Source organism: Solanum dulcamara, chromosome 7 (genome assembly GCF_947179165.1).
Source record: "Solanum dulcamara chromosome 7, daSolDulc1.2, whole genome shotgun sequence".
NCBI classification, from domain to species: Eukaryota; Viridiplantae; Streptophyta; class Magnoliopsida; order Solanales; family Solanaceae; genus Solanum; species Solanum dulcamara.
The window spans coordinates 65,437,586-65,451,337 of record NC_077243.1 but is presented as its reverse complement, the minus strand read 5'-3'; the positions used below and the strand labels follow the sequence as shown (position 1 = coordinate 65,451,337).

At 33.4% G+C, this 13,752-nt stretch overlaps 2 protein-coding genes across 5 annotated transcripts; one reads left to right on the top strand and one right to left on the bottom strand.

Annotated features, from left to right (window-relative positions):
* The first annotated feature begins 2,617 nt into the window (after nt 1-2,617).
* On the top strand, nt 2,618-9,397 carry LOC129893947 (uncharacterized). Of its 2 annotated transcripts, none has more exons than XM_055969397.1 (6): nt 2,618-3,057; nt 3,818-3,967; nt 4,286-4,544; nt 4,703-4,921; nt 5,019-5,161; nt 9,268-9,397. In XM_055969397.1, exons 1-6 carry the CDS (start codon nt 2,764-2,766, stop codon nt 9,313-9,315), a joined length of 1,113 nt encoding a protein of 370 aa, XP_055825372.1. In that variant the 5' UTR covers nt 2,618-2,763; the 3' UTR covers nt 9,316-9,397. The 2 variants fall into 2 exon arrangements, with proteins under 2 accessions (XP_055825372.1, XP_055825371.1); XM_055969396.1 differs by lacking the exon at nt 9,268-9,397 and adding an exon at nt 8,633-9,063 and having other exon boundaries at nt 2,622-3,057.
* On the bottom strand, nt 9,144-11,597 carry LOC129893948 (uncharacterized). Of its 3 annotated transcripts, none has more exons than XM_055969398.1 (6): nt 11,462-11,597; nt 11,265-11,390; nt 11,083-11,156; nt 10,808-10,887; nt 10,323-10,474; nt 9,144-9,405 (listed from the first exon to the last, which is right to left on the bottom strand). In XM_055969398.1, exons 1-6 carry the CDS (start codon nt 11,463-11,465, stop codon nt 9,323-9,325), a joined length of 519 nt encoding a protein of 172 aa, XP_055825373.1. In that variant the 5' UTR covers nt 11,466-11,597; the 3' UTR covers nt 9,144-9,322. The 3 variants fall into 3 exon arrangements, with proteins under 3 accessions (XP_055825373.1, XP_055825374.1, XP_055825375.1); XM_055969399.1 differs by having other exon boundaries at nt 11,265-11,384; XM_055969400.1 differs by having other exon boundaries at nt 11,265-11,381.
* Nucleotides 11,598-13,752: the final 2,155 nt, after the last annotated feature.

The following is a 13,752-nucleotide window of genomic DNA, read 5'->3' as shown; positions in this document are numbered from 1 at the left end:
TCATCATTATTGATCCAGGATGACCTATTCGATCATGCCATAGCACAAATGTATTTAGATCAGTAAACTTCTGGTTTACGATCATATGTGCTTCAATTACACTAAATTTTGCATAATATAGGCTAGAGGACAAAGTTGATAATTTTTCCAAAATATATTTCTGGCCTGAGACACTCTTGGTTATACCAAGATATTCAATATTCATTTCATTTAGTGTCTCAACATGATATCCATTTCTGTGAATATCTTTAAAACTTAACAAGTTTCTTGGGGATTTAGAAGAGAATAATGCATCTTCTATAACAATTTTTGTCTCCTTAGGCAGAATTATAGTAGTTCTTCCGGAGCCTTCAATCATTTTTGAATTATCAGATATTGTAGTAACATTAGCTTTTCTTCTAAGCAAATTTGAAAAATATTTCCCGTCTTTAAAAATAACATGAGTTGTTCCACTATCAATTACACAAATATCCTCTTGATTGATCATTGATCCAAATAAGATTTGAGGCATTTCCATATTTTCTTCAATAAGAAATAAAATAAGTATTAACACATGGTATATTACACAAATTTTATTTATTTACATTGACTAGAAAAATATAAACATAATATTTAATACAGATAAAAAGAAAAATATTTACATATTATTAGTCCTATCAATATTCATATTTTCGTCTGGAAAATTAAAGAAATCAGCTACATCCAAATGCATGGGCTCAATATTTTCTTCAGAGATAAAATTTATCTCTGAATTATTTTCTGCCCTTTTCAAAGATGTCTGATATATCTGAACCAAGCGTTTTGACGACCGGCAAGTCTGCGACCAATGCCCCACACCTCCACATCTATGACATACACTTTCTGAATTTTTCTTTAGTAAAGCTTCTGGCTTTTTACCCTGTCTTTTATATTGCTGATCATTTCTCGGTGCCAGCCGAGTATCATGATTATAATTTTCTTTTTCGCCCATGACCACGATCACGACTGGGGCCATGACCTTTTTCTCGTTGGTTATAATTTGCCTGATTCACTTCTGGAAGTGACAAAGAACCAACAGACCGACTATCATAATTTTTCATTAATAATTCATTATGTCTTTCAGTAATAAGAAGGTGAGATAATAATTCAAAATATTTTGTAAAACCTTTTTTGCGATATTGCTGCTGCAGGAGCATATTCGCGGGTGGAAATGTGGAGTATATTTTTTTGAGTTTATCTTGCTCAGTAATTTTGTCTCCGCATAAATTTAACTGAGTTATAATTCTAAATAAGGCAGCATTATATTCAGTTATATTTTTGAAGTCTATTAGTCTCAAATTTAATCAGTCATGACGTGCTTGTGGAAGCATGACCAACTTCAGGTGGTCATAACTTTCTTTTAAATGTAAGATATTGTAATTTGAGCCCCTCGTCAAGATGGTGGCGGAGAAAAATCATAGTTTTTGCACGGTCTTGACTAGATGTCGTGTTATTATCTTTGATGGTGTCTGTCAGACCCATCAATTCTAGATGAATTTTGGCATCTAGTGCCCATGAGGAGTAGCCTTTTTCCAGAAATGTCCAGAGCCACAAATTCAAGTTTTAAAATATTTGCCATTTTATGAAAATAAAATTAAATAAAATTCTTATCACTTTTTGTTATCTTAAAAAAATAGTGGGAGCCTTGTGTTGATAACGTGCTATAAATAACTTAGCAAATAGTAAAATAATTATAACGGAATATATTGAGAGGAAGAGATGAATGTTAGAGAGAAAGTGTCTGTATTTCTTTTCTATATCTGCATTCGATATGTATCACAACAATGATTATTTATAGCCACTGCAGAAAAAAAATAGAACAAGTTGAAAAAATAAATTTGAGTGAAAAAAAGGAAGAAAAATGGGGAAAGGGGAAAGGGGAAAGGGGAAAGGGACGTGGACATAACATCCACTTTTCTAATATGGATAAACTATTGTTTCTCAATCATATTTAGAAGCATTAGCATATTTAAATTGCATAATCATAAGAAATAAAAACTGACAGTACACCACAGTCCACACCACATGTAGTGATGTAGACAATTAAACTTATAGAGTGTTGGATTTGGACATATTTCTTAAGAAATGTAATTTAAAAGTGTTTCAGTGCATATGAAATAAGTAGACTAAAATCTGATGATTTTAAAAAAATATTTATAATTATTTATGAAAAATTGATCTCATATATTCAAATAATTATAAAATTTATGCATATAATTTATCGATTTGAATTTTTTTTAATAAATTAAAATCAAACTAAATCAAATGTTGTTGGTCTTTAAATTTAAAATCAAACCAAACGAAATATCACATTTTTAATTGATTTGGTTTGATTTATTTTTCACCAAATCGTGAATATCCATATTTTCTATGAGTTTGTTTAATTATTTTTCTAATTGTTTTAAACTATTAATATATTTTTTATAATTTTGTATTACTATATTATTTTACTACATTGTAAATTAAAAATTAAAACAATTTCACGCTTGCTTACGTCTTGCTCCATACTAAGGAAAACAACCCATCTCACACATCCGCCTTTTAACATGGTGATATTATTTGGTTGAAATTCCCAAGTGGGAGGTGAGATTTTCCGTGGCTATTAGTATCGTCCACATAAAATTAATAAAACTTCCAAGTAAGACAATCTAACATAGATCGTCCACGTGTCGCAAATGGCAACCTACCATCAACTCCATATACATTCAGCACAGAACCTCTGTTAATTTTTAAGAAAGAAAAAAAATGGTAGCATCTATGGCAGCAAAATCACCAGTTTTACACAGCATATCATGTTGTAGGGAATTCGGATCCAATTTGAGTAGTGGGTTTCCAATAAAGGGTCTCAATTTGCAGTTACAAAGCAGAAGAATTAAAGGTGGAAATGATGTTTGCTTGGTAGTATCTGCTGCTACTAGTAGAAATTCTGAACAGAGCAATGACTCTGGCGGTGTTTGTGGGGGAAGATTTTACCTAAATTTCACTGGATTTCCTTTCCCTCTTGGCCCTTTTCTCAATAGACAAACCATTAGAACTGAGGTAACCATCTCTCATTATTCAATTCGATTCTCTGTACTTTCGTGCTTTGTTATCATTTTAGATAATTGTTGAGAATAATTAGGCAAATAAAAGTGTGTTCTCTATGACAATAAAAAAAAAGTGTGTTCTCTCGGACAGTTTAATGAAATGGTCATACTCTTATTAGAGCATGCAGAGGTTCTGAGATCAAATCTAACTATGAACATTATCAAAAAGAATTATCACATACTTGACTAATCACGTGGCGATGAGACCTTAACTTAGGATCATGTTTCCATGGCCTAAATGGAAACCATGGAATAAGAAAGTGATTAGGCTTAAAACTTTCTGCATATTTCACTTAGACATCTCAACCTGGCTTTGTACCTATTTAGAGGTCTAGGCCGTGGATAATTAGTTGATTACTAAGATGAACAACAACTACATACCCAGTGTAATCCCACAAAGTGAGGTCTAGGGAGGGTAAAGTGTACGCAGACCTTACCTCTGTCTCTCTAAAAGACTTTTGTATCATGCTTAACCAACACTGATATGAAAAGGTTTGTTTGTACCTATTAAGGGGCCGGGGCCGTGGATAATTAGTTGATTACTAAGATGAACAACAACAACATACCCAGTGTAATCCCACAAAGTGAGGTCTAGGAAGGGTAAAGTGTGCGCAGACCTTACCTTTGTCTCTCTAAAGACTTCTGTTTCATGCTTAACCAACACTGATATGAAAAGGTTTGCTACTAACACTATTATAACATTAGTATCTCAGGCTGTGAAAGACACCATTTGGTTATTTGAGCAAGAGCAAGCACTGGGATTTAGCAGTGTTTCAACAAACATCAGAATGACTGTCATCAAACATAAATCTGGTGAATTGTGGGTTCATGCTCCAATTGCTCCAACCAAGGAGTGTATTCAGGTAACTCAGAAGACATCATTGACAGCTATCCTGTTTTCATTACATAATATTGGATCCATTCAGATTACCTACTTACTTTCTCACTATATAAATGAGGTTAAATGGAGCAACAGAGACAGTAAGAATTCATGTACCTGACCCTCATTTGCTCGGGCTTGAGGCATAGTTATTGTTGTATTTCAAGGATCAAAAATGATTAGATATGATGAGGGTCCTTGTTTTAGTGCGCCTTTGTCCTGCTATTAGTAACATTTTAACGGTATCCATGTGATTATTGTTAAAATATTGATGTTTACAAGTGTGTTTCGACTTTTGCAGCTCGTGAAAGAGTTAGGATATCCTGTGAAATATATCATCCTACCAACATTTGCATATGAGCACAAAATATTTGTTGGTCCATTTTCCAGAAAGTTCCCAAAGGCTCAAGTATGGGTGGCACCAAGGCAATGGAGTTGGCCTTTAAACCTGCCTCTTGAGTTTTTTGGGATTTTCCGTGCAAAAACACTGAAAGATGCGGATATGTCAACACCATGGGCTGATGATATTGAGCAGAAGGTTTTGAGCTCTCCCGAAGTTGGTACGTAATAATAGATTCTGCTCTAGTTTTAGTCTGAACTAAGGTTAATTTCACGTATGATCACGGAATCTTTTTGCTACAACTGTAAAGTTACCCTTGAATGGTGCAGCTGTACCTCGTGATTCAAATCTGATAACTTTTCCATATTGGTTCTTTAGGAATTGGACCATATGTTGAGGTGGCATTCTATCATAAAAAGTCAAGGACGCTGTTGGTGACAGATGCTGTGATATTTGTCCCAAGTACACCACCTGAGTGCATTAGTAAGGAATCCTTATTATCATCTGCAAAAAATGGTTTGGCTGTTAAATTACTTAGTAAAGGAAAAGAAGTCCCTGAAGAACCTGTTGTTGACAACAAAATCAATCGACAGAAAGGTTAGCCCTCTCCACTAATAACCAAGAAGCTGATGAACCATTGGTTCTTGAAACAAAAATGATCCAAAATCTGTATCTCCCTGCATTTGTTTTTCAGGATGGGAGAGGATGGTTCTCCAGATTCTGTTTCTAGGTCCATCAAATCTTCTGGAGCCAAAGGCTAGCTTTGCCCAGATGTCACAAAAGATAATTGTTTCACCTATTGTAAAAACATTGGTTTTTAGCAAAGTTCCTGAAAAGGTAAGTCACCTATCACTTTCTTCCATTTTGCTTAACTACTTTATTTATTCCATATTATATGTCGGTGTTTGGCTAGTCATGGAGTTTTAAGAAAGAACAAAAAAATTTCATCACCTACCAAAATACCACTAAAACTTGTGTTCTTCAAACATGCCCTGGCATTTCAATGGTCATAAAAGCATGTTATTAAGGGTAAAATGGAAATTTTCAAATATAGAAAGGGGTTACTCCTTTTTGAACAGATTAAAAACGGAAGTGTCATGTAATAGAATAGAGGGAGTATTATAGTATATCTTGGTTTATCAAGCAATCAATGCGCTAATATTTGGAAGAACCAAACACTCATGGTCAAAGAAATCACTCACGCTTTTTTGCTAACTTGTTGGGAAAACGCGGACTAACACAAAAATATATGGTCAAAATAATGTGATAAAAAAGGAAAAAATAATGACACCAAAATTTTTACGTGGAAACTCTTTAAATAAGGGAAAAAACCACGGGCCAAGAGGAGCAACTCATATCACTATAGTAAGGAATTTTACATCGTGTAGTTACGAGTACAATACTCAAAAATGACCACAACACACTCAAAAGAAATAACACTCTTTTAGTTTCCACCTTACAAACAATATCGCTCATACTTTACTTTTCTTAACAAACTATTTTCTTATAGTCTATGTAACACCTCACTTTGCTCTTTAATATTTTTTCTCTCTATCTTGGTGTGTCTTAAATGAGGAGCTGAAGAGCTCCTTTTATAGGTGAAATTTGCATTTCACAGTCAAAGAAATTGTGCCACTTTCTTTGAACTTTGCAATTTGCAATTGCAAATTGTAGAAAGATTGACAGTCATTTTTGACTAAGAAGGAAATTGGCAGCAACCCTTTATGACTTTTGAAAAGTAGGGACTGGATCCCACAAATCTCCCCCTCCTGTCACATTCACTAGAAGCTATACCAGTTTGTTGGAAAAACGTAGACTAACATAAAAATCAATGGGTTGAAGCTATGCAAGATTAGATGAAATCTTTGCATGAGAACTACACTTATGAGTTGGTGAAATTACCTAAGGGCATGCGAGCTTTGAAGAACAAGTGGGTGTTCAAAGTTAAAGTTGAAGAACATAGCTTGAAGCCGAGGTACAAAGCTAGATTGGTTGTTAAAGGATTTGGTCAAAGGAAGGGTATTGACTTTGGCTTAATATTTTCTCCTATCGTGAAAATGTCCTCCATTCGTATAGTTCTTGGTTTGGCTACTAGTCTTAATTTAGAGATTGAGCAGATGGATGTGAAGATGACTTTTCTTCACGGTGACATAGAAGAGGAGATTTATACGGAACAACCTGAGGGCTTCAAAGTAAATGGTAAAGAAAATTTTGTGTACAAACTCAAAAAGAGTCTCTACGGGCTAAAACAAGCTCCTAGACAGTGGTACAAGAAGTTTGAATCTATCATAGGGGAGCAAGGCTACAAGAATACTTCTTCAGATCATTGTATATATTTATCATCCTCTTGCTATATGTGGATGATATGTTGATTGTGGGCAGAAATACTTCCAAAATTGACAAGTTGAAGAAAGAGTTGTGTAAGTCTTTTGCTATAAAAGACTTGGATCATGCCAAGCAAATTTTGGGCATGAGAATTACTCGTCTTAGGGATGAAAAAGAGATTTATCTATCACAAGAGAAGTATATTGAACATGTATTAGAGCGCTTCAACATGAACAATGTTAAGCCTGTTAGCACACCTCTTCCTGATCATATGAAGTTGCTCAAGATGATGTGTCCTACAACTAGGGAAGAAAAAGAAAGCATGGCCAAAGTTTCATATTCCTCCGTCGTCGGAAGTTTAATGTATGCAATGGTATGCACTAGACTTGATATTGCTGACGCAGTTGGTGTTGTCAGCAGGTTTCTCGACAATGCAGGAAAACAACATTGGGAAGTTGTAAAGTGGATACTCAAGTATCTGAGAGGAAGCTCAGATAAATGTTTGTATTTTGGAGGATCAAATCCAATCTTGAAGGGCTATACAGATGCTGATATGACAAGTGACCTTGATAATAGAAAATCCACTATTGAATATTTGTTTACTTTTTCAGGGGGAGCTATATCATGGCAGTCGAAGTTGCAAAAGTGTGTTACACTGTTTACAACTGAAGTTGAGTATATTGCGGCTACTGAAGCTGGCAAGGAGATGATATGACTCAAACAATTTCTTCAAGAATTTGGCTTGCATCAGAAGGAGCATGTCGTTTATTGTACAACAGACTTGAGCAACAACTCCATGTACTATGCAAGGACGAAACACATAGACGTGAGATGTCACTGGATTCGAAAAAAGATAAAAGACGAATTTATGTAGGTTGAAAAGATCTCTACAAATGAGAATCCTGTAGATATGCTGACCAAAGTGGTAACAAGGGACAAGTTCGAATTGTGTAAAGAACTTGTTGGCATGAGCTCTCTCTGAGAAGATGAAGATACCCGCTTCTAGTGAATGAGACTAGAGGGGGAGATTTGTGGGGTCCAGTCCCTACTTTTCAAAAATCATAAAGGGTTGCTGTCCATTTCCTTCTTAGTAAAAAATGACTGCCAATCTTTCTGCAATTTGCAATTGCAAATTGTAAAGGTCAAAGAAAGTGGCATGATTTCTTTGACGGTGAAATGCAAATTTCACCTATAAAAGGAGCTCTTCAGCTCCTCATTTAAGACACCAAGATACATAGAAAAAATATTAAAGAGCAAAGTGAGGTGTTACATAGACTATAAGAAATAATTTGTGAAGAAAAATAGAGTATGAGCAATATTTTTTGTAAGGTGGAAACTAAAAGAGTGTTTTTTCTTTTGAGTGTGTTGTGGTCATTTTTGAGTATTGTACTCGTGACTACACAGTGTAAAATTTCTTAATATAGTGATATCAGTTGCTCCTCTTGGCCCCCTCTTGGCCCGTAGTTTTTTTCCTTATTTTAAAAGAGTTTTCACGTAAAATTCTTGGTGTCATTAATTTCATTATTTTGACCATATATTTTTGTGTTATTCCGCATTTTTTTCCAACCGATTAAAAAACAGAAGTGTGTCTTGTAATAGAGTAGAGGGAGTATTACCGTATATATTGGTTTATCTAGCAATTAATGCGCTAATATCTGGAAGAACCAAACACTCATGGTCAAAGAAATCACTCACGCTTTTTTGCTATTGCAAAACTATCCTTCAGTTTACTAGGTGAAATCACTAATCAGAATAGCAAGCAATGTCTCTATTATGCACATACTTGTAAAGCATATCAGCAGAAATCTGGGATCAAAATTTAATGATGGCTGCTTGCTCAATGCATCTGTTTTATCCCATATATTTAGAGTAACATACAGTAGTTTATGGGAAGATCCTTTTCTTGTTAGAAAAAATGTTTGATTTTGATTGTTTTTTTTTCCTTTATTATGAAAAATATTGTCTATTCCTTCAAAACTTCAGGTTAGAGACTGGATTGACAGTATAGTCCGAGATTGGAAATTCAAGAGAATTATCCCTGCTCATTTTGCTGCTCCAATAAACGCTAGCAGGTCGGATTTGTTAGCAGCCTTTGCGTTTCTTGATGAACTCTTGGGCGAGCGCTATGTGACTCGGCCTTCTCTTTCGCTTCTATTCACTTCACTCTTAGGAAAGGCTGCTAGCTATTTTCCTCCAGATGACATGAGGACCCTATCATCCCTGGATCAGTTCTTAGTGTCTGTTGGAGCAGTGAAGAAAACAGTCTCAGGTCGCAAAAGATGACAGAAAATGTGATTTACACATATATAGTTATTACTAGTACTGGAAATTAAATGCTTTAGCAAGAAGAAATCAAGGATTTTACACAGAAATTGTAAACATAGTTCAATAGTAATCAAGAGAGTTTGTCTTGATTCTGTGCACCATATTTATATATTGAGTTCTAAGCTTGAAGCCCCAGTATAACACGATTAACTGGTAATACATCTTAATCTAAAATGAAAATTAGCAAAACCCTTAGCAGTTTTTGAGGTATTATATTACAAGACGTAGCACCAAGATAATAAGTTTAAACTGCATGACTAACTACATAATACATTCCAATTTATCTGAAACAGTTTTTGCAGTCAAATTGCCAGAGAGACGCACAAGATAGTGCAGATTAGCTGCAGCTCAAATATTCTGCTGGTTATCATCTCCATCTCCAGTTTCATCTTCGAAGTCCAAGCCTACAATCCTCATCTTGCCAATGTTAACTGCAAGAATGTGGCAGATAAGATCAGGAGGCTAGAAAAATATTACTTCCATGCGTCCGTACAAGAAGTTTAACATCCAATTTTTGCAAATAGAACAACATCAGGACATGGTTAAGTGTCTGTGTCCCCTTTCGATTGAGGGTAGCGTTCTGGATGTAATCTGGTCAAGTTAACTTCCTAATTATAAAGAAAGTTATTTGGATGAACTTTCCTGATTCTTAATCAAGACCAACACTGCAAAACCTTCATCTCTACTTAAGTAGTCCAAAGGATCACCAAGATAAGTAAATGTAAAGGATCACCAAGAGCTGCAGGAAAGATGGAAACATAACCCGAGAACAGTACTTATTTTATGATATCAAGAAGAGAATAACTGCGACTTTAAGAGTTGTTTATCCGTGGAATGGCAGTTGAATACCTCTCTCCATTCTAACATGCTGCATATCTCACTATGTTGCTCAGATTCTTTAAAAATACTGATAGGTATGTGTCGGATCCTTAAAATGCTATGTATTTTTGGAGGATCAGGCATAGGTGTAGCAACATTTTTGGATAGTCCGAGCAACATAAATATCTCATAAGAAGACCGAAGCTTTCAGATCATAATACCACAATTTGGTGCAAATAACGGTGAAATTTCCAGGTTGGATGTTTAGTTGAGGTAAATATTTGAAAAGCCTCATTCCTTTCTTTGTGTTGTGCTTATCTGGAATAAAAGGTGCAGCTGGTACAATTTGAACTAGCACAAGGAGCAACAACACAGAAACATACCAAAGTCATGAAACCCGGTAGTCTAAAATTTGTTTGATAGCCATACAAGATGGTTAGAGAAAGCTAACACCATTATCAGAGACATATTACTATCAGAAAGAGAAATCTTCGCAAAGTGTAAATTGATGGCAATAGAGTAACTTTACCAACAGCATCTGTCCCGGCTAATTTGGGCATGAATTTGTTGATATGGTCCTCAGCTTCTTTAGCTGCTTTCAGTGTCTCACACTCGAAAGAAACAAGAATCTTGTGGTTGTGATCCTTCTTGTCAAGCATATTGACAACATCATCCTCCCATCTTGTGGCAAAAAAATACAAAACCAATTAGTAAAGTGTAAATGGAGAGAAGCCTTAAACTCGTATAACCAGCCTTTTGCCATATGTTTGACTATCAGTTTCAGGTAAACAAATATGCTTCTTCAGATTAAAGCAAGAAATAAGTTTTACTATCTGTTTTGCTACAGAGAAACCCTAGAAGAACTATAGAAGGTTCGACACAATAGATAGTCAGGAAAACCTCGTAATCACTCATTAAAAGTATCTGTTTTGCTACAGCAAAACCGTTTAGATTAAAGCAAGAACCTTCATTTCCTAAACTTTCTTCAAAGTAATTTTAAGGCTACTCACTCACCCATGAGCATGGTCAACATTCTGAATCCTGGCAGCATCATGTCCTCTGCACTCCACTATAACATCCCTTTCTCTTTTTCTCTGGAATATGCAACAATTAATTACAAGAAATAAGAAAGATCAAACTCTCTTAACTAACAAGTCATCAACTAATAGTTATTATCTCATAAAATTACTTACTTTGTTTTATTGAAAAAATTTGAAATCAAGAGCAAAGATGACCTGTGAGATAATATCTATTAATTGAGTGAAAACAGAACCATTAATGACTCTTACATTGTAGTCAATAATTGTGAGCTTCACCAAGCGGTAGTCCTCACCCCTACTACATTCCCTTTCGCAAACCATTTCTTCCAACAATGACAAATAGAGTAACAAGTTAATTCAAAAAAATTTATAACCTATGATTTCAAATAAGAAAAAAATGCATACTTGTTGGGAAAAATTGATTTATTTACCAGTGCCATGGATTCCATAGCAGATAGAATGAGGAAGATGAATAAAGTGACCGGAAATAGACCCGTTTTCTATGAGTGCTATTGAAGCAACCCCTTCCATAACCTTTCCTTCCATTTCTTCTTCACCTGCAGCATCAAAAAGTTGTTTTTACATATAAAAAAAAATCAGCATATACAAAGATGATTAAACATCTTACTCATTACTGCTGCTGCTGCTATGGTGAATGCTACTGTGAGAGATTGCGGCAACTGCGGGTAGCCGGAGCAGTGGAACAAGGCTTTTGGTGGGCCTTAAGGGGTAGTTGCCCATATTTACAGCCCAAACAAACACTCAGCATAGCCCAATATTTACTCTCTCTCTCTTTCTTCCTCCTATCTCTCCTTCTCTTCTTTTTTTGTCCTTTTTTTCTCTCTTTATCTCTCTTTCTCCTTCTTCTAAAAATAATAATTAATTATCTTAATTTAAACTTAATTTTAGATTGGATATTATGAAAATGATGATTTTATTAATTTTTAAATTAGATGATTTTTTAATATGTGTATATATATATAATACATTTCTAACACAATAAAAAATATAAATATAAACAATAATTGTAATACATTTCGAATTTAATGTATTATACATATTATAGACATGTTTCAATACACGTGGTGAATATATAACTAAAATATTTTTAATACAATAATATATTTCGTTAATAAGAGAAAAAAATAAAAAATAATTATAATAGATTTTGAATTCAATATATTATATTGTAGGCATATTTCAACGCACGTGATAAATATATAACAAAAATATTTTTAATACAATAATATATTTTAGCACCGTTAATAAGAGAAAAAATTTAAAATAATTATAATATTTTTGTAATTCAATATATTATACATATTATATACATGTTTCAATGCACGTGGTGAATATATAACTAACATATTTTAAATACAAATATATTATAAGTATTATGTGTGAATTTTAAATATTCCAGTAATATTCAAATCAATTTACGTTGTTAGAAATATATTATATTTATTGAAATAACAACAATATAATTCATAAAAATGTATAATATTGAATTCGAATTCTAATATATTTTGAATTCAATATATTATACATATTATAGACATGTTTCAATGCACGTGCTGAATATATAATTAAATTTTTTTAATACAATAATATAATCCGTTAATAAGAGAAAAAAATAAAAAATAATTATAATAAATTTTGAATTCAATATATTATAATTAAAATGTGGTGAATATATAATTAAAATATTTTTAATACAAATATATTATAAGTACTATGTGTGAATTTCAAATATTTTGATACTATTTAAATTAATTTTACATTAAGATAATTAATTATTATTTTTAAAAAAGGGAGAAAGAGAAAGAGAGAAAAGGAAAAAAAGAGAAGGGAGAGGCGCAAATGAGAAAGAAGGAGAGAGGGGGGAGGATAATGAGTGATTTTAGTTATTAATTAAGATAAATATGTTATAGATCGTAATAAAAAAAAAGTACCCTAAAAAGAGTAATTATTAAGCTAAAAAAGTTTATTTATGTAAAAATTCCAAAATCATACCCGGCTTTTTACATAGGTAAGTTATAAGGAAAAATTACATAATTAAGCAAACATCATACTAGTAATTATTTAACATAGTTATAGTTAGAAATAATTATGATTCGTAGCTACTGTTTCATCCAGATGGCTATGGCCTGTAACACCCCCAAAAAACATTGTATATGATGTTCCAATTCTTGATGAAAATGATATAACTTCTATATTTTTGGCATAACGTTTTATAGGATGGTCAAAATTAGGTGATTCAAATTTCTGAATAACCCCAACATCATTACCTACAACTTTTGTGGACCATATTTTAAGTTTCGGAGGTCAAGTAGGTCAAATAAATTAATTATTGCAAGACATGATGTTGTGACGAAATGGAGTGTTTGTAGAAGAAAAGTCATATCTCACTGTAGGATGCTCCAAATCGGTTGATTCTTGAACGACATGAAATTAGATTTCTATAGAAACAATTCATATGAGACACTAAATCTTAATGAGGAAGTTATCTTGTTCAAACCCAGCTCCGAAAAAGGGTATTCTGTTAAAACAAGGCTTATCTCACCAATCATGGAATGATCTAGATTCATTTGACATCACCCATGACATCAACAGTCCTCTATTTGATATCACCCATGACATCACAATCTTCCATTAAATTTTTAAATTTTTTTATAATTATTTTAATTATTATTAGGTCCCTCTTTCACACCTATAAATACCCACCTTATTTCATCATTTTGTTCATCAAGCTTTTTCAAGCAACTCTTCTCTCTATACACTCATTTAATCATTCTCAAAATATAGTTTTAGTTCTTAGTAGTGTAGAAATACTATTCCAGTGATTCATATACTCCGGGTAGTACACAAAACGCTCCGGCGAGGAAAAAAGGGTAGGATTCAAGAGTGTTCATTAAGTCC